Source organism: Ochlerotatus camptorhynchus, unplaced genomic scaffold (genome assembly GCF_037179485.1).
Source record: "Ochlerotatus camptorhynchus isolate MF236.1 unplaced genomic scaffold, CSIRO-AGI_Acam_v1.1 ptg000085l, whole genome shotgun sequence".
In the NCBI taxonomy this organism is placed as follows: domain Eukaryota; kingdom Metazoa; phylum Arthropoda; class Insecta; order Diptera; family Culicidae; genus Ochlerotatus; species Ochlerotatus camptorhynchus.
The window spans coordinates 6,324,868-6,351,432 of NW_027040575.1; the positions used below are offsets into that span (position 1 = coordinate 6,324,868).

The 26,565-nt window shown below is 37.6% G+C and overlaps 1 protein-coding gene across 1 annotated transcript in view; it reads left to right on the top strand.

The window, feature by feature from the left end:
- LOC135698366 (guanylate cyclase 32E) overlaps window positions 1–26,565 on the top strand; it is a 137,764-nt gene that overhangs the window by 98,955 nt on the left and 12,244 nt on the right. The window contains exons 3-9 of the mRNA XM_065218295.1: window positions 8,713–8,951; window positions 9,059–9,181; window positions 9,303–9,489; window positions 9,995–10,245; window positions 15,683–15,754; window positions 24,202–24,347; window positions 24,419–24,566. Of these exons, the coding sequence (XP_065074367.1) occupies window positions 8,713–8,951; window positions 9,059–9,181; window positions 9,303–9,489; window positions 9,995–10,245; window positions 15,683–15,754; window positions 24,202–24,347; window positions 24,419–24,566 (1,166 nt within the window). The remainder of the gene's footprint in view (window positions 1–8,712; window positions 8,952–9,058; window positions 9,182–9,302; window positions 9,490–9,994; window positions 10,246–15,682; window positions 15,755–24,201; window positions 24,348–24,418; window positions 24,567–26,565) is intronic.

Consider the following 26,565-nt stretch of genomic DNA (forward strand, 5'->3'; position numbering starts at 1 on the left):
TTCATTGTCATAATAATGAGGGCCTAACTTTAAGGAACAACTTTGTAGAAGAGATTTTTAGTCTAAAGTTTCAACTTCAAGGTCAAAACATATCATTCCACCTAAATCTGCATTCTGGACCACTGTGCAATGTTTTACATTTGAAGAAATGTTTAAATACCAGATATGTCGAGTTGTACTGATTTTGTTATTTTCTAAATAATCAATATTTTTTTATTTATAGGAATGATTCCTTCTGTTTAAAGACCAGTCTGATTCATTATAAAAAATTCGGCGAAATGACCCATTCGGCGAAATGACCCATTCGGCGAAATGACCCATTCGGTGAAATGACCCATTCGATGAAATGTTCCTCGGCGAAACGTCCTTCGGCGAAATGTCTTTCGGCGAAACGTCCTTCGGCGAAACGTCCTTCGGCGAAACGTCCTTCGGCGAAACGTCCTTCGGCGAAACGTCCTTCGGCGAAACGTCCTTCGGCGAAACGTCCTTCGGCGAAACGTCCTTCGGCGAAACGTCCTTCGGTGAAACGTTCTTCTGCGAAACGTCCTTCGGTGAAACGTCCTTCGGCGAAACGTCTTCGGCGAAACGTCCTTAGGTGAAACGTTCTTCTGCGAAACGTCCTTCAGCGAAACGTCCTTCGGCGAAATGCCGTAAGTTATGCATCCGAAATAGTTGAGTCGCAATATCCGCTTATTGCCCTTTGTATGATATAGGTGGATATATGAATAATATAAAGTTCGGATATAGGTGGATATATGAATAATATGAAGTTCGGAAGCCCTATACCAACCTTATATCTCAATAAAGCTGAATACCCAAGTTATCATAGGCACGTTATTTTTGGCTACTTCATCAAAACTTACAAACACTGGTTTAGTCGTTGTTCAGCTGTATATAGCCAAAAAGGCGAAATACCGAGCCTATGGTTACTTGGGTTGCGTGAATGGTACACAGGGTGATTCGTAATAACTGTCACTTTTAAAAATTGTCATATCGATTTAACGCTTGCATGAGCTTTGGATGTCAGTATATTTCAGATATACTACATGTTTGAATTTCAAACTTAGCAAACTTTAATTCAAATCTCTCTCCCTTTACCTTTAATTATAATTTCCAGCCACATTTGTCACGCACACATTTGTCACAGCTGGCACGCACGTTTTAGTTTCAGCACTTTTTGAGTCCTGGCGATGCGTCTAAGCTCTGATGTTGAACGGATTTTCCACGCATGGCTCCTTTGTACCTCTATAATAATGCGAAAAATAAATGTTTCATTACTTCGAATAGATTTCAGTTTCTAAAAGAAAACACACGAATTTATACAGATTTATGACATGCTCCATTTTCACGTCCATGGCTGCTTGAAACTGAAAACGAATGAAATGCAAATCCTACTATCAATTCAAGCTGATATTTGTACACACAGTAAAACAAAAATACTTTAACATGTACCCATTTTAACCATTGAGAATTATATATATATGAAATTGGTGACAGTTATTCTGAATAATTCCTGTGATCAAGGTTGCTTTTACTCACTCGCTATAAACAAATGTTTTTCGGAATTATGAAATTATTAGATGAAATGGTAATTAGTACTTGTAAGTTACAAGGAGAGGTCGTGAAGAATGTGTTTAACACATAAAACTAGTCAATATTGCTTTCAGTGCGTCACAATCAGCGATTTCACGGTTCGTGAGCGTTCACTCTGAGTGAACACTCACAAATCATAAGATCGCTGATTATGACGCTATGAAAGCGAAATTGACAGGTTTTATGAGTCAAACACAAACTTTACACCCCATTCTTGTTACTTGCATAACATCCAACATATAATTATATCATCTATTGATTTCATAATTCCGAAAAACAATTTTTTATAGCAAGTGAGTGGAAGGAACTTTGTCTGTAATTCATCTCCATCTCAAGCAAGAAAGTTCACTCAGGAAATAACGCTATGTGAAATTCGCATCGCTAAGTTCACTAGCGTAAATATCTCGCTTGCGATAATGAATATTTGGCAATATTGCCTACCCACTGGACTTTTGATTGGCATGAAGCAGGAGAACGTTGTCGACGAGAGAAGCCATCAGACGTGGAAGATTTTAAGATCGGAGATTGAACAGGAAAAAAACAAGTACCTATGAAAAAGTTTACTGGGTCCCTGGAAGTATCGGGAATGACGGTGATCTAGTCGTCGAAGTGACCAGCACCGCCAATTCGGAAAATTCCATGTGAATGTGTCTTCCTAATTAAGTTTAAAAAGTGTCTAGGGTCAAGAGCAGTGGTGGCAGTTTGTAATTGTTACATTTTAGCTGCATGCTTGCGTGTGACAGTAAATTATCAACTCCCTTATTTCGCATAATAATAACATCTATGCTTATGAGTGATTAGTATTCATTCATATTTAACATCAAATAAATGCAGTAATTTGTCAGAAATTAGCAACATTCATTCTACATGACATAAATCCATGTCGCGGTGCCGCTGGTCTTGTCTGCTTCTTTGGGCTGAAATGTTCTGTAACTGGCAAAAAACGGTTCAGAAATGTCATGACATTTTTTCCGTTTACCAGTTGCTTTGTGCGTGTCTTAACTATGGTCATTGCGAAAAGTATCAAATTTTAAGGAAAAAACTACAAGGGGTTGTATGAACAGTTGACGTAGGACTACGCTCACTGTAAACTATTTTGATCGAAGGCATTTAAAATTCCCGATATTGTTATGACATCCGTTAATTTCTTCCGAAGTATAATAATTGATCAGTGTCCATTTTCCGTTTATTACTAATAAGATTCTTTTTCAGTTCATGTGTAATTATCCTTGTGTTAGAAAATATTCAAAACTAATTCTTTCTTTGAAACATATGGTGGCCCTGAAAAGGGCCGTTTCGATGGTTTGTGGCTCTGAAAAGAGCCGTTTTGATGTTTTATGGCCCTCAAAAGACCGTTTTGATGATGTGGTTGGTTTAAGAGGAATTATTTTTGTTGCCTGAAAAGGACGGTTTTCGTTTGATGCGCATGGTCGCCGAGCGGCAAGCAAATTACCCGGCTGTTTGCCCTAGGCAAAAGTATAGCCTTGATATTAGACCGATCTCAACTTTACGATGAATAACACGAACTATATCGTGACGCCACTTATCACAGGTTCGTATTCTTCTGGCAGAGGCGATTTTGATGCAATGCGGCTTTGGCTTGTTTCGTTTGGGACCAACTATGTGATGGCTGTGTTCGGAAAGACACCTTGTAGCTAATGTATGGGAAATTTTGATGCCACCTATTTTAGTTAAATTTCTTAGCTGCTTAACAATTTTCATTATTTGTACTATTTGCCACAAAATTGCTGAATACAGCCCCCGTCGAATGGCAAATTGCATGACATATTTCACATTAATGCTTTGCAGAAATATGCGTTCAAAACCTAACCCTTTTCGTAACATGTTCATTTTTCGTACTCGAAAAATGTACCCCTATATAGAAAACAAAGACATAGTCCTACGTCAAAATGTTGGAAGTGATACGAGGTGCATCCTACCCATAAGTGAATCCTGGTCTGGAGAGGATCGTTATAGTACGATACCGGTACCTACCTCAGAAACACCGTTCAGGCCGTACTGTTCTACTAGTGAAGGAAGTTTCCACTGCAGGGTTCGGCAAGTCTCGTGCTGGTGGCCGGCGAGTTCATCGTTATTGCCGTACCACACGCCTCGGGTCAGCAGCGGCCAACGTCATGGAGGGGAGGGTCATAGATAGGTTCGGCGGGTTCGCCCTCGCTTGCTTAAACCTAATATCTGATGAGTGTCTGCACCGAAAGCAAACACGAGAAACATCGAGTCGAAGCCTTTTTCAAAACGCAATGAGGACCTACCAACGACCGCCCCGAGAAGTCATCTATCAAGGTAACCTCAAGGCAAAATATTTTTCTTTCACTTCTGCATGCACCACAATGTGGGCCCCATCAGATCCTGAACATCCGCAATGAACCGCTTCCCCCCACTATTTGATGCAATCCTAGTGAAAATATATCTTCTTCTTCTTCTTCTTCTTCTTCTTCTTCTTCGCATTTCAAGTTTATTGCATATCGCATATTAGCTTATAGCTTGCTCTCAACTTAGTGTTCTAGATGCACTTCATCAGTTATTAATTGAGAGCTTTCGATGCCTGTACCATTTTTGCATTGGTATAATTGTGTGGCAAGTCCAATCATACTTCTATGCCCAGGGAAGTCGAGAAATTTTCCAACCCGAAACATTCTTAGACCGGACCGGGAATTGAACCCAGCCACCTCCAGCATGGTCTTGCTTTGTAGCTGCGCCTTTACCGACTGAGCTAAGGGAGGCCCTAAAAATATATTATTAAGTTTAATTCCTGTGACACAAGGCACGTTTATTTCTGAGAGACTGTCTTGGTGTCCTGTGTGAGTTTTGTTTGTTCGTTGTTGAGTTGACAGGCCTCCCCAAGTAAGAGCTAGCCAAGTCCCTGGCAAGATGACAGATAACCTTAGTTTCACGTACCCACTTGCAAATAGTAGATGTCGCTACATAACGTAAACAAAGGAATTGTCCTTCACCGCCGCAACGGCGTTTCGCTATGAGAAACAAAAATTTTGTTTCACCATGAGTGGATGTCAAACCACAGGCAAGAATGCCATATGAAAAGAGCGAATTTATGATTTTCGTGGTGAAATTAAATAAATCCATACATATTGAACCGATTGATTGAGTTTCATCTTATATCATCGAATGGAAATTAAAATACTTTGGTTTCTTCAGTTTTATTTTGCTCTTGATCAGCCTTTAGATTATTGCTTTGAACATAGTTGTGCGATGAAGTAAAGTACACGGTTTGAGAGGCTGAAATTGGCATTCGACAGCATACAAAGTACACCGCTAAACTAACGTTGTACTTTTTTAAGCTAGAAAGAGCATTATAAGCAGCTTCTGGCGGAACTTGAACTTTTAGAAAATAAATTAAGAAAGGTTTTTGTTCCCTACTACATTAAAGTTAGTTCGCACTTTTATGAAAGTTAATTCTAAAGTCTGGTCTTTATGAAAGTTTTTTTTTCTAAAGGTATGAAGTGTATGGATTTATCAGCATTAGTAGTAAAATTGGAGCTGTTTTGAAGAATAAAACCCAGTCCTTCTGCGTGAGAGCCCCAGCATGAACTGCTTCGTCATCTGAGATATATTAAAGTGAGCTGTTGTCCCGCCTTGTTGGAGTTTTCAGTGCCAGCTGACTGACTTGAATACGAAACACAACACCTTGATAAATTGGTGTTTGCCCGCAGGGTATTTCAACACACTTGTGGCGCACGTGTTAGCGTTCGTAGATCGCATGCCAAACACACGGGTTGGAATCTAGGAAATTGATCTTTATTTTGTTTGGATGGAATCTTGATGCACTGCATAAATATAAGAATTATGATTCATTTGACCCACTGATCATTTCATATTTACGTACATTAATGTATGTTCCTGAAAAATATATGTGTGGATTGCTTCGTGTGGGCTTTGACGGACCTTTTAAGAAACTTTCAAGTTGCTAAGAAGTTCCGCAGGGATCTTTTAAGATACTTAAAAGTTGCTAAGAAGTTCCGCTGGGAACTTGATCGGAACTTTGTTGTGGCCTTGTTTCAGCTTTACCTGAAGTTCCTAAAAAGTGCTTAGGGATGTTTTATGGAACTTTTTTTGAACTTCAAGAGCCTGAAGTTCCTATAGCTGCTAAAGTAGCAAGAAAGTTGTGTTGGAACTTTATATGCACTTTATGGAACATTAAAGCGGGTTTTGTCGTTGAATGTGGATCTTTTGGTTGCTTGGAGTACTATCGAAACTTTATTTGAAATTCATGGAACATGAAAGTTCTGTCGGAACTTTAATTGAACTTTATGGAACTTGAAAGTTCTGTCAGAGCTTTACCCGAACTTTATTAAACTTGAAAATGAGTTTTATCGTTGAATGCGGAACTTTTGATTACTTGGGTAGTCGAAATCACCGAAAGTATTCTCGCTCAATTCTCATTTGTTCCGATTAATTCGATGTTAACCACATATTTTCGATTTACAGATCATATGTTTAAGCTTTTGGTTCTGTTCTGCTGAAAGACATACGAGACTACATAAAAAATATAAACTGATTATGAATTGTGCATACGACTGAAAATCAAAATGACTGCGCATGCGACTGAAAATCACTAGACTTCCTATGTCGCTAATGTTAATTTTGACGTTGGACTTCACGTGTACCACACGCGCGTTCCGGTTTGGTGGGCGCGCGGCAATAACATAAATTTTAAACTTTCATTTAATTTATTATACAGGGTGTTTGGTTCCGGGTTTCATGAACAAAAAACCAAAGACCACTATGCATTGCGCTCATTTCTGTTATCAAACAGATATGAATAAATAGTGTATTACTGAATTATAAGTGGGGATGGGTGGCATTCACCAGCCCGAGAATACCCTCCACATGCTAGCCTCTTCATCAACCATACATTAGTAGGGGAGAACAGTACATATCGCACCCCCGGGGTAAAACGCACTTTTTCATTTTATTTTGAGTTTTTCTTGGAATTTTAAATCCAATTCTAGGATTTATCATGCAGGATTTTGAGTTCAGATACTATGCTAGAAGTGCTGCTTGATAAGACAACAAAAAAGTTACTTAAAAGCCATGAAAAACACAAATGAAAGTCAGCTGGTGCGTTCTGCCCAGGGGGTGCGTTCTATACCATTCTCCCCTACACACTTATCGAGTCAGTAATTTTTACCAAGTTTTTGAATTGCCATTTCTACCACTGGCACTGCAACAGCCGACCGGACGAACGAATAGGGTGACTATAGCGCATTTTATGAAAACGTCACAAGTTTTTATCGCTGTTTTAAATCAATAATTACGAAGAAACCATAAAGCCTACAAGGTTACTACCAAATACACAAATCTAGGGAACTGCATGGAAAATGTTTTGTAGAACAACTAAATAAACAGAAATGAAAATTTTCAACTCAAAAACACTAAAATGTATGAAATTTTACCAGTTTTTTTTGGTACTTTCAACATACTTTTCAATTTTTATGTATGATAATTAAATTTAATCGAGTTCTTTTCTAAAGAACATTGATAGCTAAGGCTTTAATCTTTCATTTGGTATGTTGAAATCAGAAAACCACATTAAGATTAAAAAAATATAGCTAACCAAAGTTGGCAATACAAAAAAACATAATATTTTGAATAACTCACTTAGCAGTCATTTCCGACCCTATGTTTCATGGGGATTTTTTCATAACTTTAGGAGCCCTATCTACCCTGAAAATATGTAAAACCCGGAACCAAACACCCTGTATATCATTTCCGCACTCGCCCTATTCAGATAACTCTTCTGAAAACTTGTGAGTTTGACAGAACCACCAGAACCAAATTATTGGGGTACACTTGAAATATACTGGAGTTGTCAAGTTGCCCCCGGGTTGGAGCTAGCCGACCCAGGGTGGATATTAGACTGATGCAAAATTTGAAATTTTCGCTCCACAGTGTTCAAACGGTTTCAAATCGGGTCCTGATTAGCCTCCGAAAGTTTAAACTCATTTGATAAGAAACTGACTTGGCACAAACCATTTGAAGTTTATATGGAAATTACTATGGGAAAACAAAACTTTTTGTTCATTGTCTTCTAGCCTCTTATGGGAATTTTTATCAGCTACAACTTTGCAGAAAATTATTTTTCAGCCAAACGTTAAATTAAATAGTTATTAATTGTTTAAGAGATTGATAATCTTATGGCAAGATTAAGCAACTGTATTTTGGGCAACATTGTATTCTGCAGTGTGACATAGTTGCCATGATTTTTGTCCTCTATTCTACGCGCCATAAACACCAATGTTGCCTGCTGAACAGTTGATTGAGCATAATCATAAGACATCAGTGACTTGAATCATTAATAATTTATGTTCCTTAAATTTGATCGAAAATTGGTCTTGAACAAAGTTGTAGCTGAGAAAATTTTCAACAAGCTCAGCTATCATTTTCTAAAGTAGAGTGAACTGGTGAATTTTGAGATAGATATGAACCGAAGTTATGGTTTCTCCATAGTAATTCCTATATAAACTTCAAAAGGTTTGTGCCAAGCCAATTTCTCACTAAATGAGTTCAAATTATGGGGGGCTAATCCGGGCCCAATTTGGAACCGTTTGAGCACTGTGGAGCGAAAATTTCAAATTTTGCATCAGTCTAGTGGATATAGTCCTGAGTTAGTAGCGTGTTTCAATATGTAGAAAGCTGGACACTGGCAGGCATTGACGTAACTTAAAAAAATCTGTAGGTGCTTGGGGGCACAAAAATAAAGTTAGGTTAAACAAGCTGAAATGCTAAGAAACGTAAAATTCCCCCATTGGTTGCGCCAAAGACAGGTTATTGCCATGAATTACAATGTTTTGTGTGACAAAAAAAACAAACGTTACTGTTTCGTTCGAATCGCGTTACCTTATATTATTTAAAACGAGTCACTGAGGGCAGATAAACATGCCTGATTCAATTCTGTCCAATCAGTGAGAAAGAATCCTGCATAAACTCCGATGGGTACCAGCCGCAGTGTATTCTCCTTGATTATTTATTTCTAAGCATCCCTGGAATTTCCGCGCCTTCAACCTCGGCGTTATTGTTTGGTTGTTTGTTCTGATAAGCTTTCTCACACTTCCTTTCTTTCTTTCATTGGCTTTTCAGGATTGCAGATATCGGGCGCAATAACGCTGGCAATGGAGGAGGTAAACGATATTTACTTTAGTCGGCATGGTCACAAGCTGGAATTTGACGTGGCTGAGACGTATGGTGAAGAGGTAACTAGTATAAGGAAAACTGCAGATCTCTGGACAAAAGATGTGATAGGCTACATAGGGCCACAGGAAACGTGTGTTCACGAGGGCAGAATGGCGGCTGCCTTCAACTTACCAATGATTTCTTATGTAAGTAAGTATTATGTAATTTCTGTTTTGTTTCAACTATTTTCTCTGCTAATAAACTTGTCGCAGCTAGCCTGAGTCTTGTTCGTAATGATTGTCAACTATTACAGTTTTGTACGCACAACGAAACATCAAATAAAAAGCATTTTCCCACGTTTGCTAGAACGAGGCCACCTGATCTACAGATATCGAAATCAGTTGTATCGCTTCTGATTGCTTACAACTGGACTCAGGTGAGGATACAAATTGGTTCCCCTGCTTCTGTTCCATCAACACCCCTATGAATGGAAGTAACGAAGGAAGCTTCGCGTGACCGGGTTGTAATTTAATTATTCTCTGTTTCTCATCCATCAGGTAACTTTCTTCTACCGTTCATCAGATAACGCCGAGTACGATGCGGTGGCGGAAACACTCAAAACAACCCTCAAGACCAATGGCATCCGAATCAGGTCGACACGCACCTGGAGTACCATCTATCATCATGGCTATTCACCCAATCCTTTCGACCGGCTTGTCGAAGAAACATTCATTGACACTAGAAGTGAGTTAAGGACTAAACATTAAACGACGCAACGGACCGGCCTAAGGATTAAGGAGTTTTAATTAGTTTCGGAAAACTCATATAAAATTGGACAGGACTAACGGCTCTTGATCCAATAATATGTAGAATCATTTCATTTCAAGCCAGACTAATGGGCGACTGGACGTTGACATGCGTAGGGCTGTATTTGTTTCTCTAATTTATTTTACTATTGATAATGAATCAGCTAAATATACTGGTTTGTGTTTGAAGTCCTCTGGCGGATACAACCCGAAGACGTCTGTGCATTCCGATTGAGCGAAAACCACTTGAAGCTGACGTATTTTGATGGATTGCTTCGAACGTTGCCACCCGGGGTGTTACAGTTTGTAAATAGCGCGTGTTTAACGGTTCTGTTAATTTTCGCCAAGCCGGTCCGTTCCGTCGTCATTAATCATGTCATTGACAACGCTGCCGTTTCATTTCGCGCTCTTTCCCGGGGCTGAAATTGTTTTTCCGCTTGCAGTTTATGTGGTGCTAGGTCATCACGACGAGCACATTGGTCTGTTGGTGAGCCTAAAGCGCAAAGGGTTATTGACCGCCGGCGAATACTTTGTCGTCGGAGTTGACCTTGAACAATATGATGCTGCATTGCCAAAGAAGTACTTGCACGGATTACTACAGACTGAACCGGACCAGGATGCTGTGCCGGCCTTCCAACACTACCTCGGAGTCGTACCGTCGGCTCCTGTCAAGTTTGAAGAATTTGCTGTTAAGGTAAGATTCGCACCATGTTTACGTATGTGAATTGGTGGGACTTGCATTCGGTGCATTTGCTTAACCTGAATTTTAACGCCTGTCCAAACCAGAATGCATGCGAATTTCAAACATGCCTGTGCATTCAATACAAATAAGCAATAATGGTGTATATTTCATTCTGCAGTAGAATAAACATGTCTGTCGAGAGATTTGATGAAAAGTACCATGCATGAATTTTCTTCGTTGAAGAGGATTGACCCGAGAGCCGAAAGAATTAAACAAAGTGGGATAAAATGATGGAAAACCGATCCGAACTTTAAATAAAACTTTCCAAACTGTTCACAAAAACATCAAAGTTTTCGGAATTTTTCACAGATTACCAACGTGCTTTTGAATAATTCTGGAAGATTTACAGTAAACTTTCCCTGACTTGATATCTCTAACTCGATAGAAATCCAGACTACTTCGATCATACAAATTCGAAAATTTACCTCCGTGAATCGATATCCTGGGTGGGACAACTTGGCGGAATATATTGTTCTTGCAGGAATTAATTTCCGTTTTAAGCCTGGTACGCATCTAAAAAGAAAACGAAAAGTAATTTTTGAGGATTATTTCCAAAATAAAATTTGACAGCTATATGGAGGTTACATGAGTTTTGCAACAAACGTCAAAATTGCCTAACGTTAATCGCAGTGAAAAGTGAAATTTCATTCTGAATGCTCCACCTTCGTGTCGTTCACGATACTAATGTAATCGATCTTTCCTTTACCAATTTCGTTTGAACTCTGTACTGAGTCAAAAAAATGCTAAAGAAAAGTAATTTCTTTAACATTCCGTGTCCTATCCCTAGCACGTAAAAACGTCTTTACTTTTCAGCTGCCTACATGGCTTTATGGAGTAATTCCAAGAAGAAGAAGAAGAAGTTCCACCTCATTTGTCAAACAAACAAGGCTTAAATGAATCGCCAGCGAAAGCACTTCAAGATTGTCAATGTACACTATGTTTTTTCGGCATTCAGCTTATTTGCATACTGGTGGTAGAACTTTGACAGCTGAGGTAGAATTCTACGGTAGCCACCGGACGGACATTTTTAATAATATCCGTAATTGTATTTATTTTCTTTTTCTTAGAAAAGCCGCTAAAACAAACACATCTGTAGAACAAACATTTTTCAGTATAAAATCGTTTACATAAAATAGTTTTGGGGAAATTCTTTTAATTTTTTTCGTTGTAATTTTGAGATATTTGATGATTTTTTGCAAATAAATTTAAGTTGACTTGCCCCTTGTATTCCCCCTAACGTGAAGGTTCGTTAAAAGCGACTTAGAACTGAGTTCTTTCTTAACTAAATTCACAACGGATATGATTGATGAAATCGTCCTTGGCACTAACCTTTCCAAGGCAGACAAATACAACAGAACTAGAAATGCAAAAGAAGCATGACGTGAAGAACTTATGGCATTGCTGTTAATTCTTTTTCATGATGTAAATGTCAGGGAGTTGTGGGCATTGGATTGATCGGGCATGCAGATACTACGGGCAGTAATGGGCTACAACCTATTTCTCTTCCTCTTGTCAAACATTAGGTTTGATGATAAAAGCTCTCGTGCGAATCGGAGAAAACAAGACAAATTGGCGGCAATCAGATAAATTTTTGACTAATTTGTTGGGAATATCAAAAGTACTTATTCCTGCCCCGAAGAAGTTACTATTGACGAAATGCTACATCCTTTTCGGGGAACCTTTTTTCTTTCCTTGATTTGTTTTCCGTGCTGAGCACCAATGCTACCGACGCCAGGGAGGAAGTTCCCACACCTGGACCCTATCTATCGACCCATCAACTCATGAACCGGGGACCAACGGCTTTACTTCCGGCGTGATCAGATATGTTATGCCTCAGAACATCCCGGCGGCGTTGACTGGGGTGAGAGGTAATCATGCTTACCACTACACCACCGGTGTCGCTATTTTCGGGGAAGCTGTTCTTGTATACTATATATTCCAAGTAAGCCTGCCAAATACGGGATGAAGTTTATTGCTATGTGTGGCATACGAAACATCCAACTCTCCAAGAGATATCGTTGAAAGGCATGGTGATGACGATATGATGATGATTATATGGAACTACCACTCACTGTAGCAAGACAGCTTTCGGTAGACTGTGGACTCTCCTCGCTGTTCGACTTGATCAATAACCTCTAATTGTACTCAACCTTCCATTGGGCCAAAAACGGTTTTTGTGAATCCGTGAGCAAATCGCCCACGTGCTTCCACGGGATAAATGAGAATCTCCTTCCTACAACAGGATCATACAACCGGTATACAAACCGAGGGGGGCGACTCTATCTAAGATGCAGGAGATTTTTTGCTTTGCTGTTGTGAGATGCACTCGCGCTTAATAGATAGAAACACGATTGATTATGATTTTGAAGATTTCCTGCAAAAAGGTCGAGAGTGATGCAAGTCGATGGGTTTAGATGCAAAAGATGAAAAAAGATTTTTCGTAGGTCGATTCGCTAGTGTGAGATTTTTCGACCATTTAAAATCGAGATTTAGATGTGTCACACCCCTCGATACAAACAGGCTATCCAACAGGATTATGCCCCAATGAGTGGGTGTCTTCCAGCGGCTGTCTTGGTGGACCCTTCCGTACCCTGAATTTAACGTTTCATATAATAATGGAATGAAAGTTAAGAGAAAAATAAATGAAGGATCTCACCCGATATTTTGCAAAGGAATCCATGACATCACGATGATTTCGAAAATTTCCCATATATATGATGCCGCTATTTCTTCAACCAGTGTTAAAAACAGCTCTCTTGCTGTTCCTTCGTCACATAGTCCTAAACAATTACTAAACACACTCTAGCTGCTCTGCCTAGAGGGATCTCAGTAGAGAATAAAGGACAGCGACCATTTTCCAACTCAAATTACTCTCGACACAACGACTTCAGTTCACCAGTACACAGTCTGGAAGACGCAGTAACCAACGCTGAAATCAGAACCGGCAACTCCTGCGACCGAAAACAAACGCGTCTAAAAGTGGTCACGGCACGATTCGATTGCATTTCTGGAACACAATCTCAACGCACAAACACGACGACGAACAACATTTGACAAGCACCTTTCGTCCGGGAGGCGGAACGCCAGCGCGCAGCAAGTAAAGGGAAGAAAAAAAAAGACACTCACAGCACGGCACCAGCTGAACTACTGACATTCAAAGCAAAACGTGAACTGAGATATCGTTGATAGGCATGGTAAGCCTAGAATTGAGTTATTTAAAAAATTGTACCTAATATAAAAACCTAAAGAAGCTTCATAGATCATTGTGCGGCATTCTGTTGGTAAAACAAGTTTGAGGCAAATGAATTTAATGTAAATAATTGTCAATGCCTAGTCACTCATCTGATCAAGTCTTAAAACTGTTTATTTAAATCATTTGCCATTGAAAACAAATCAGGTAGAAAGGAATTTTAAAATGTGGAGAAAATTTGAGCCCAAAATATTAAGAAGAATCCCGCCCTGGATGAAAAGAGTCCAGTTTTTTGATAATTTGAATACCTTCCTGTAATCAGTCTGTTTACTATAGTTACGGTAATAAAAATAAAATTTCAGTATACCTATATAAACATATATTAGCATACCTTCAAAATGCCGTGCCAAGATCAAAAATAGCTGGCTTGGTTGTGAAGTAATCTCTCCTTATAGATACATTTTTTAAACATGTCGAAAATCCAGGGTTGTAGACGGATCTAGAGTGCACTTAAGAGCAAAACCAAAAAAGTCGTTTGTTTAGAATGCCAAAATAAGCGTTTTGGCAAAGTTTGGTTCTAATCGGTGACATCGATCACAGGTGATGCATTCGGTTATGCTGGCATGACTCACATGTATACTTGCACTGCGTGGTGAAAAAATTCTGAACTACTGTCCACAAGCCAAAAAGTCTAAACCCCCTGAACAAGTTTGTCGAAGACAGTAACTTTCTACCTGGTCAAGATCCCGAGCTATTCAATATGCGATGATTGCACGTGTATACTAATGCCGCGTATTAATAAAATTCTAAACTATTGTCCACCAACAAAAAGATCTTTTTCCTGAACAATTTTGCTTAAAACATTTGCTTTCTATCTGATCAGGATCTAGAGATATTTTATATGCTAGAATTGCATATGTATACTAGCGCTACGCAGTGAGAAGATTCTGAACAAATGTCCCCCAGGTTATGGTCTCCTGAAAAACTTCGCAGAAGACAGTAACTTTCTATCAGGTCAGGATCTCGAGAAATTCCATGTTCTAACTAAGTAAGTCGAATCCCACGTAGTATGGACAATGTTTACGAGGTTTCCATTTCCATTTACCCTATTATCCGCATTTTTTGGAGGTAAACTGTAATCAGAGTTTAGCTTGTTTAGCTCAAATTAAGTTTTTTGAGGAATAAACTTTGTTTTCAGATCGATTGGTAACTCAGCAACAAAATGGCAAATGTGTTGTAAAGAGTACAACAGCGCATGTAACGGAGGGTTAAATCGGAAAGGTTCACGTCAGATTTCATCTTTTCAGGAAGATTTTGAGTGGATCTCGATTACCAAAAGTCAATTTGGTATTTTTTTTAAATGTAACCGGGTTTTACACTATTCCATTTCTGGATGAATGAAAATAATCTGATACTTCTTGAAGAAGACCCTTGTTGGACTATAAATAAGTGTCAGATTTTATCATAAAATTTTTACAATATTCATCAACATTTTCAAAATGGTTGATTTTTTTTTAATTGTTCATAAATCGCAAATTTGCTCAAAACTTTCAAAATTGTTTAAAATCTAGATAAAGTGGTCAAAATTTAATATTAAATTACTTAAAATTAACAACATTGTTTTATGTTTTCAAAATTGTTCAATATTTTCAAATTGTTCAATTTATATTTTAAAAATGTTCAAAATATACTAAATTACTCAAAATTATAAAGTTAATTAAAGATTATAAAAATGCTTGCAAAATTAAAGATTTTCTATCATTGACATCACTATGGCATGGCTGGTACAACTGGCGTAGTGGGGTCGCTTCTTAGATTCACGAAAATAAAACATCCAACGTAAATAAATCCTTATTTCCCGAGCAAATTGCCAGTAACAATTACTTCAAACGTCAATTATTCAAAACTGATAGCTCACCCACACAAACTAACACCACTATCAAAAAGGGCAAAGTTTTCCATGCCGGGTTATTTACGCCTCTGGCCCTGACGATAACAAAGCATTCTTTCACGCCTTACAAATGTTCATAGTAATGTAAAATAAACACGGCATTTTCTAAATAGGCCACCGTTAATAAAATAATCTTCAACAGCGAAAACTTCCCGCCAGTCTCAAATGGTTCTAATCCCAACTGTTTAAATCACCCCTCTTAATACTCTCACTAATTGGCATATTTTCTCGGCACCCCCTTCCTGTAGGTTAACAAATACCTGGAGCTCCCACCATTCAACTACCGCAATCCACTGGTATACTTCGGAGGCGTTAAACAGGTAAATATTTATCAACTATAAATCACTCATTTAGCATCATACCGTTTGCTAACCGACGAAGTGAGCATTCAATCCGAACGCCACACTACTAATGCTGTCGTGAGCGTTCGTTCCATCTACCTACGTATCACAGCCAAGATACATGCAGTTACTACTGCAGCTGCTGTTGTGCTTTAAAATCAATTTACACTCATGTTTAGAGCACTTACCGGAGCAGTAATTGAGAACTGAAGAAAAGATTGAACAAATTGGCTCCCAGCATCTATCCGATGTGTATCTGTATACAGTTTACATCGACCGAGTTGTCATCAGCTTCTAAGTAATATGCACCAGAGCAATTCTCGCTGAAACCGGTTCACTAGTTGTTCGAGGCTTGAGAATATGGGATGATATAAATAATACTTCTAAAAATTCATGCCTAGAGTCTTCATGTTTGCATACAATTCTTAAAAGAAACGTCAGGACTTTCATCTAGTATGTTTAGAATTGTTGACGGCCCTATTGAAATTAGCCGCCATATTGTATTTTTTTTTTTTGAGCATATAGTTTTTCATAAGCTTACCTTCCACCAAATTAAAGCCTAAGCACGCTGAGCGGAGATTTTTTCCAATAAGATACACATCAAATTATGATGGAGAATTTTTTCGTAAGGAACCAGAAGAAAAAGAAAGAATATATAATATGATCCCATACAATTTGTGATGATTCGGTTTCTTTTCTACCGCTTCCTTACGAATATCATATCGTAGTTCTCCGTCATTATTTAATGTGAATCTTATAGGAAATGGCGTGCTTAGTTGAATCAGCTTTCAAATGGCGTGCTTAGTTTTTAACTTGGTGAAGGTGATACTCTAAGGAAGCCTTAGCGCGAAACTTCAAAGGCACAAATGTCAGCTTCCACAAAACATACAAATTTGAAATTGCTACTCTCTGTTTGTAGTAGCACAGCAAACAAGGAGTAGCAATTTCAAATTTGTATGTTTTGTGGAAGCTGACATTTGTGCCTTTAAAGCAATGTTGCTGATTGATGAGCGAAGTCGCGATTTGAAACCGACAATAATCTCCACGGGAGAGAACTACAAACCAAAACTGTCTCTGTTCATCAGTCACCTACCGCTTCAAGAGAAGAGCGAAAGAGTGCCCTTTACGTTTACGCCTTTATCCGTTCATTCTATGAAATGCACAAATCCAAGCCGATACCGAGGAAACTCGGGCACTGAGTGAGTGCCGCTCGAGTTTCAGGTGGCTTGTATCACTGATTGACTGAGCCAATGGTTGAGCAAGATTTTACTGGTTATTATGTTCGGACACGGAGACACGGCAAAGAGAGAGAAAGTTTTTTTTTTTCTCCTGCCTGCCGCGGTCCGCGTTTTGTTTCATTGGTGAAGCTTATTGTTTTTATTCTTACTGATGCAGATTTTGCTGTTTTCACCCACTAAGTAATGCTCACCTAAATTTTGCTGCGGGGAGGCGAAATATTTTGCAACAAATGGACGGTTTTGCGCTAACGAGGCATCTTGAGGGCAGTGAGGGAAAGATGGACACTTTCTGTTTTAATCCAAAAAATAGTGTCGCATAAAATTAAATGTACTAAATTTAGTGCTTTAGCTCACGAAGTGCTTTGTTTTTAATTTATGAAATGTTGCCCACATGCAGAGTTTATAGTTACCGGAAATCCTTATATGTCAAGATGCAAATCAGGGTTAGAGATTGTTTTTAGATTTATAAACAATAATAATTAAATAGGGGCTTTTCATTAATTACATGGGCTGTTTTGGGGGTTCTACACAGTTTAATGTTTTTAGTGCATATTTTTATTGGAAAAGCTGTGGAAACTTTCCATATCTTTTGTCCCATAGATAACTACAGTAGTCTGGGGGCAAATTGATCACCGGGGTGAAATTGATCACTATGGGATGTGTTTTTGGTTAGCTTATAGCATATTTTTGGTGGTAGATATAAAGACAATTCTGATAGCATTTCATCGTGAGACTCCAATAACTGCTTTGACGAGTTTTTCAAAACAAACATGTTTTTCTGCATAAATTTCAGATTTATTGAAAAGATGTTAAAAATCATCAAATTTCATCACTCAAACAAGTAGTCCTAGTACAATAGAGATTGATGCCATTAACTTGAATGCGGTATTGTTTGTTAAAGAAAATGTCTATGAATCAGAGTTATGAAGAAAAAAGGAAGACAAAGTATTAAAAATATCGAGGCACCGTTATAATTGATTAATTCGAACATCAAGGTCAAACAATACTTGCATACTTTATTTAACTGGTTTGTTTAAAGTCCACTTCTTGAAATTCAACTTTACATAGAGGAATAATGCCACTCCTACATTAATAAACAAGTTTTAAAAAAAAATCGAGCATCCGGCATAATTTTGGAATTTCAATCTCCGAAAGTTTGTTTAAAAATAGTTTTCATTTCGGTGGCACTCTTGTTCCATCTGGCCCTATATTCCCCACCCCTATGTAATAATAAGTAACGAAAAATCACCCTTTCCCCACATACGTTACATAATTTGTAATGCAAATCACAATAGATTATTTTATATTTCTTTTTCAGTTTTAACAATAATTGTTTCTGTACTTACCCAAATGAATAATTTCAACATTCTCATTCTCATCCATGCATTGTGCGTTTATTGCAAAAATGTTGTGACCCCGACGTGACACTGAATCTATTTTCAGGTTCAACAGTCGCCCCTTTGCACGCTTACTAATAAGTTGTTTTATTTCCATTGCCCCTTTATCTACGTACCCAGGTATAACTGCTTCAACGAACAGGTAGACTCACTCTGACTCAATTTGTCTCTATCAACACACTCTGACTCAGACCTCGAGTTAGATGCATGGTGAATCAGAACGACTAAGCTCAATGACTGAGAGAGAGAGAAAGTCTGGTTAGATGAACACATTCTCAGCATTTGTCTGTTCTCCCGCTGAGTTGAGTCGGAATATTTTTGTTATTGCCTCTGTCCTATTCGTAGTGAGAGCCTGGTTGGGAAATGAACATTGTGAGTTATATCTCTCAAATACTGGTACTGAGTTTTCATTGATGCGAAAATTTGCAACATTGCTTTAAAGTTTGACGCTAAGGCTTCCTTAGAGTCAAGGTGACTATGTATAGGTGTTCTAATGTGTCAAATTCATGATTCAGCCATGTTGGATTTTTGTATGGGACAGCGACCGAGTTTGTTTACAATTTGCTCTAAAACCGCACTTTTCCTCCCCGCGACCTCCTCGCCTATATAGTGACAAAGCTGTATCACCATCTATATACCCACCATGCTCAGAGTAACACCCGAAATCCCTGAAGTTTCCCTTTTGAATTGTATGCAAGCATTTCTACACTCAGAAAAATCGTCACGTCCGATTTACGTGAAAATATAGGTGGTTTTCGTCCACCCTATTTTTCACGTAACTTTTACAGGAATTGCACGTAGCCGATCAAAATTCAGCTTCGATTATCTACGTAATTATTCAGGTAAATAAGGCCTGATTTCCACGTACTGCTTACGTAAAATTAGGATTAAAACTACTGAAAAACTGGTATCTTTTGCGTGATATTCCGTTTTGTTTAAAATGCTTTTCACGTAATTTTTATGTGAATTTTGAATGTGTTTGTGCAACGTCATCTACATGTACAACTACCCTACCCACTGTAGCTACTATACAAACGAATACAAATAAACAATATATCAGTATCTCGAATACCTCCGCCATGGCAGAACGGTCAAGCAAACTGTGTGTTTTATCAATTTCATCTCCGTACCTATCACAACGATCATAAACACAACGTAGGATCCCGCCCGTGCGCGATCAAATGAGAATAATGGAACTTATGTGTAGAAGCAGTGAATATTATGCAATTTCATCGGGTGGATATAAATTCCACGTGTTTAAATTGATACTTATATCTATTCATAAAATTACAAATTATTGACTACTTAGTAGGTGGAAATGTTAATGAGATTTTTTTTATTGCTGTCAAAATATTAATAACTGTTCGCAGACTCAAAATGTTGATGCCACCGTCTGAAATTATAAAACTAGAAAAAGGCTAATCATAAATAAATTAATATAAATGAATCAAATTACCGTCCAATATTTGAAGCAAGCTACTGGGAAATTTTGAATTCTTTAGGTGTTCTTCCACCACGCTTGGTGGCGCCATATTGACTTTTTTTGCGAACCTGAAAATCACGTAAATCTCGTTTCGCGGAAATATCGAAGTCCCAAACACACAAACACAAATTCACTAAATCTGTTTACGTGAGTATACGGTCGATTTCACGAACATTTTTAGTGGACATGACGTGTCAAAGGTCAAAGTTACTAACGTCACTTAACATTTGAGATTTCACATAAATCGGACGTGAGGATTTTTTAGAATGTAGAGATATATTGATATAAGGGAAATGACGGCTTCGGCATGACAGACTATTTTCGGAAACCCAAATTGAAACGCTAATATAGCTGGATTTTCTTACGAAAACACTTCTCTGAATGCATTAAAACGGTTCTTTAGGCTTTCAGCTTCAATTTGACTATATTTTTACCATTGAGAAAAAGCAATCTTGGGGAAATGGATGTAATGTTGGCCAAAATGCTCCTAATTTAGGCCCATACATTAATTCAGCAATCGACTAAATTTTCAATAGCGACCAAAAATATCCAATAGTACCGTCCCAATGACGCGTTCATCTAGATAAAATTGATAAAAAGCTGATTTTTAGCGATGGGCCCAATCTTAGATCCATATGCCAACATTAGAGCCATTTCCCCTACCAGGGTTTACTTGAAATGAAGCACACGCACTATAAAATACTGCTGATTTCGAGTTGCCGATGAAAGCAAAGTTGTTTAACACACAGCTCAAATAGAAAGGTTTCCGAATAAACAGATGTTGCCCACAATAGTTGCTCTCACTAGAGATGATCGGAGCTTTGTAAAAGCGTTTCAAAACAGTTTTTGACAATCCTTTCGACTGAAATTGTTAGAGCAGCCAGCTGGCAGCAAAAGATTGTAATCAAACCAAAACTGCATATGTGTGTGTTCCTTTTGGGGTGTTTACACTTATGCTATTTCACTAGCGCTAAATAGCTAGTTGCTAGTAAAAAAGCTCACTAGCTCTACCAGCATGAAATTTCAGGAGCAACTGAAATTCGTGCTAGTTGGCGAGTACACTAGCGCGAGTAAATTCGCACAGATGTAAACACCCCATTAGAGAAAAAGGCTATACACTCAGAAATTTTTTCACTTAGATATTACATGAAAATATATATAGATTTTTTCCATCTAGTTTTTCACGTAAATTTTACGTTTTTCATAAGTGGATTGGTTTACAAGTTCTAATTTCCAATAGGTACATTCAAAATAATCGACACGTTATAGTTACGTGAAAAATCACGTAGAGTATCTCTTTTTGCTTTGCCGTCAATTTTACATGATCCAAGTAGAATCTATATGGCACCACTTATATATGAGGGGGAATTCCATTCGAAGCCGCTACATTTTTTAATGAAGTTTACGTGATTTGCCCATACACACATTCAATGTGCGTTTCACGTAAACCCTAAGTGATTTTCACGTCTGAAAAAAATGAGTAACACTCAAAGTTGTAAACAATATGGTGCTAGTTCAGTGGGTATATTTTCATACCACTGTTACTTCAGATTATTGTAGATGTTACTTTGTGGGAAAATTTAATATGGTAAGTTTAATGAATTAAACATTCATATAGAGGATAATTTAGTCTGTTTTAGTGTGAATACAGCAGCCTCATGGAGTTAGATCAAGTGCCGGATATGTGTGATCCCCGATCCTTGTCCCGGTTGACTTTATTTCAATCTGATTTTTATGCCGATGTATATATTTTTAGACAAAATAAAAGCATATGCATAAAATAAGACTGGATTTTAGCCTAATGCGAAATCAAGAATTCATTTTATTTAAATCGTACCAGAATTAACATCATTATGAACCACCGAATCACCATGAGCTGTACTGAAAGAATCACGTAAATTCTACGTGATAATCCAGTGACGTTGAAGCTCACTCAAATGAGTGCTTCCATATGAGAATCACGTAACGTTTACGTGAAAAGTGCGATGGAAAAAATCTATGTATGTTTTCACGTAGCATTAACGTGAAAATTATTTTGAGTGTAGTATAGGATTTGGAAATAAATTGCACTTTATTTTCATGTTGCATCTAAGTGAAAATAACTCCAAGTGAAAAGATCTTTGCCCAATCCACTAGAAAACAACATAGATTTTATGGTTTTTTCTAAGAAAATTTTATTATGTTTTCACTTAAATTTTAGTAAGTTTCTTCGTAGCATCATCCATTGTAAGGAATTTAAAAATAATTTTTCGAGATAATAAAAATTTTATTGTTCAGAAAGCTGATAATATATTCCTATTAAAAACCCAAATAATGTAACTATTCCACAAATGGTTTGGATGATACCCAAACACGTCGTTAAGCAAAATAACCATAACAATTTTTATTAGGGATATCTTATGTGTTCCAGCAACTTCCGGCCAGCTGCACATCCTCTGCCAATCTTTCGGGTGAGATCATTCCTCGTTCTAAAAAAATACCATAAATAAATGGTGTATCGTAACAAAAATAAAACATCTACTTATCAGAAAATTCAACAAGTCCAATGGTACTTATGAATGCAGCAACAACTCGTCAGCAATGCACCGTTTGGACGCCATGTTAGGTTTTGTTTGTGCCATCATCACTCAGTAATTTTCACACTATAAATTCATGTAGAATCTAGGTGAAATTATCTTACATGTAATTCATTTGAAATTCATATTCATCTAAGTTTCAAAGCGAATTACATTGCTTTTAAAACGATTTGTAATAAATTTTATTAACGTCATGTACTTTACAGACAATTGTTAAAAACTGAAGGTTACGTGTTTTTCCAGTGAAATTTATGTGACAAATTTTTTGAGTGTAGAGTTCTCCAGATGCACAAAAGTGTGCGTGAGACCACGCGCTACCTTTTGAAGTAGTTGTGATATCGCGCTATCTTTTTGGTTCTTCTTCTTCTTCTTCTTCTTCTTCTTCTTCTTCTTCTTCTTCTTCTTCTTCTTCTTCTTCTTCTTCTTCTATTTCTTCTTCTTTCTTCTTCTTCTTCTTCTTCTTCTTCTTCTTCATTTTTATATATGGATGTTGGATTTTATTTTTTGGTGAGATTGCGCTTGGAGATCTCTATAGAAAGATGGTCGCTGCTTAAGTTGCCGAGAATACGTAAATTTCCCTAAGTCATCCATGAACATACAAAAAATGATCTTTTTCTATAACTGATCGAGCCCCTAGTTATCGAGGGGTCCATCGATTTAACATTCTGTAGAACGATTTTTTTTTTATGTTTATAACTAGAGCAATCGAATAGATACGAAAGAAATGATTTTTAAAAAGAAACTCGAACAAAAAGTGGCCGGTTTCAGCGACAGTTGCTCTCACGTATAGTCGTTTGCTAGAATGTCCTCTTTTCTCCTGGTCGATTACTGGCTGCAGCTAGGGGTGTTGCAGTTTTCTCCTACTATATTAGATGCAATTTTATTGGTGTAATTAAAACCATTGTAGCTTGAATATGCAGGAGAACACGTATAAGACCCGACCAAATCTTTTTGCAATGCGTACCTGATAGAGGCTATGTATTATTTATCAACGGAAGTAAGATCGGGGTCCAATTCATCCTGATGTGATGAAAGACCACTGGTCGTTGTCAAACATTTCAGTTTTAGCAAAGGATGCACCCTGATGTCATTCGATCGATTGTGTGTAGTATGGAGCTTCATTCGAACTTTAATCAGCAAGTTTCAATCTGGTAAAATGATGTGACTATTTGGTAGAGTGGGGGAAATGGGTGGCACATGAAGTCGAGAATGCATCGTAAAATGAAAATATCAGTCGTTTGTGTCTCCATGTGAGGATGCTGTACACATCCTGTTTCATAAAAGAGGGAAAATATACACGTTATTGACCTGCAGTCAGGGTATTTGCTCTAGGTAATCGATTTACTAGGAAAAAGTGTGTAATTTGGGAATAACTAGACATTTGTTAGTGTCATCGTTTAAATTTCGATCAAATGATTTACATCTATATACGGTAATTGCATTTTGTATCTATATGTAAACAACCGCAATTAGCAACAAACCGTTCATAGCTATTCGTAGCTCAAAATCTATTCTGATTGATAGCTCTAGCTTCTATTTACCACGTGACTTATTTCGATCAGTCCGAAACATTTCCCCGAAGGATTACAATCCGGCTACTTTTCCAGAATTGATGCGTCATCTCCACGTAAATCCGACGGTTTTGCCAGAATTATGATTGATTGATTGAGTACCTACGCAGCAGACTGAATAAAATATCACTCTCCTTATCCACCTTCAATCTCGTTGACAGATTCGCGCCGAAGCAGCCTATCTCTACGATGCGGTTCATTTGTATGCTAATGCGTTGCTTCGTGTCCTGCTAGGCGGCGGGAGTCCTAAAAACGGTACCGCAATTATCGAAGCCATCAAGGGCCGAGCTTATTTGAGCGCGATGGGGTGAGATGAAACCTTTTTTATGGTCTGGGTCTAAACGACGCGTCTAATCGATGGTCTTCACTTTATTTCAGCTATCTGATACATATCGATGAGAATGGTGATGCTACCGGGAATTATACTATTTTAGCCAGAAAACCTATGCCCTCTGCTTCATCGGAGAGAGAATATGGACTGTTTCCAATCGGACGCTTTAGTACGCCGAACGCCTATGCTATTCCGGTAAGTTTTCGTCGAAATGAACCCAAGCGCTAATCCCAGCAATATGTAGTTTATAGACGCTTGTAATAATTAGCGCTCGCTTTTCTTCTATTCTGTGTACGATTCTATCAGTTCCAGGTCCAGGTGAGTCGATGATAAAAGGTCATCTTTCATAGAAGGCCAAAGCACGCCAGATTTAGTTTTGTCTATTCTAATCATTATTTCTCTGTTGGAGTGATTTTGAAGACATTGTGTAAACCAAACCACACTGGAAATGTGAATCAATATTCGATTGTGAACCTTTTTGCACCAAGTGCTTGTCTCAGATGTAACAGAAGAACTTCACTACAAACTAATTCAAGCGCTATTCCCTTATCCCGTGCCTGCTACATATCTTAGTTTGATTTATTTTCTTTCACCATTTGTGTCCTTGTGTTGTCATTGCACGGCACAGTAGGCCAGGAATGAAATCTAGCAGGAATACATTAATAACTCTGTAGGATTGCATCCAATTAAGTTGACGTCTTAAGCAAAGCTTATTGGTTATGCTAGGACTACAATTTGATGGAAAACATATTTTTTGCCGTATAGATGGCACGATGATCTAAACTTTTTTATTTTGAGTCCTAGAAATCTCTATCAAATCTGCTTATTTCGGCAATGTTGTAGATCGTACAATTTTATGAAAAGTGGTTGAAGACATCCGAGTTCTACATATTCAAATATCTGAGATCTTATTTTTTGGCTTTATCAACTTAGAGTTCTTTGAGAGCTTCCACAGCTGTTAATTTGTACCATTTTTGCATCAGTATTATTGTGTGGTAAGCACAATCATGCTCTATGCCCAGGAAAGTCGAGAAATGTATGAATCCGAAAAATTCCTAGACCAAGCTGGGAATTGAACCCAGCCGCCTCCAGCATGATCTTGCTTCATAGCTGCACATTTAACCAACTGAGCTAAGGGAGGCCCCAAGGTATGAGATCCTAACCAGATGTGCTCAAATTTTGGGTTAATAATTAAGACCTGATTTTAAATCGATTGACTGCGGTGGAGCAAAATAGACATTTTGATCCACCCTAATGTATACTCATGTTTGTAAGAAGGATATAAACTTAAGTAGCTACAAACCAGGAAAATTTTTTCAGGGTGGAGCATTTCCCGAAACAAAGGTGCATTTACCTTTTTGCCATTCATAATATTACACATACTGAACAGCTTGCTTTAAATCCGAATATCTCAAATATACTCCTAGTCATGCTTGGCATGCACAGTTGAACACACCAACTGTGCTAATTTGTTAATAACTTTTCACTCAGTTGTTGAAATTTGTTTTTCTTTAAAGTAATTGATATATTAGGATCATAGTTTACTATAGATATGCAAAGAGTAGGTAAATCTTAAAATTTGAATCAACACCAATGAATTTTTACATTTAAAGTCCAAGATGTGCAGCGAGCATTTCTCACTTCATTTTTACAACGCAAAAACAAATAAAGTTTATTGCTAGAATTAAAATCTACTTTTTTTTCCTATATATAAGAAGCTTAAACTCTATTCTATCGACTGCTTGAAAAAAGAATTATGTTTCGTCAAAAGTTATTAGCAAATGAGCTGTTCGTGACCAAAACTGTGTATGCTAAGCATGCCCCTAGTAACATTTCAAACTTTAACAAGGTTTTATCGTATTATACAAGTCTAAATAATGGTCTACAGAACTCACATAAATCTAAAATTGTTTCTTGGAACCTGAGATTTTTAAAGAGATTGTAGTCATAAGTATATTTTGAATAGCTGGTATCATTTGTGAGAACATTATTTCTAAAACTCATGATATTTTCCTAAATTTTGAGCTATAATTATTTTTTCAGTACTAAAAAACAAATTGTATTCTTCAAGAAGAAATTTGAATGATCTGTAACGATTGCCGAAAAATGATTAAATTATTCGTTTGAACGAATTTATTAAACAAAGTACACTAAACGTAAATTTCAGATAAACTGTCCAAAACATATAGAGTTT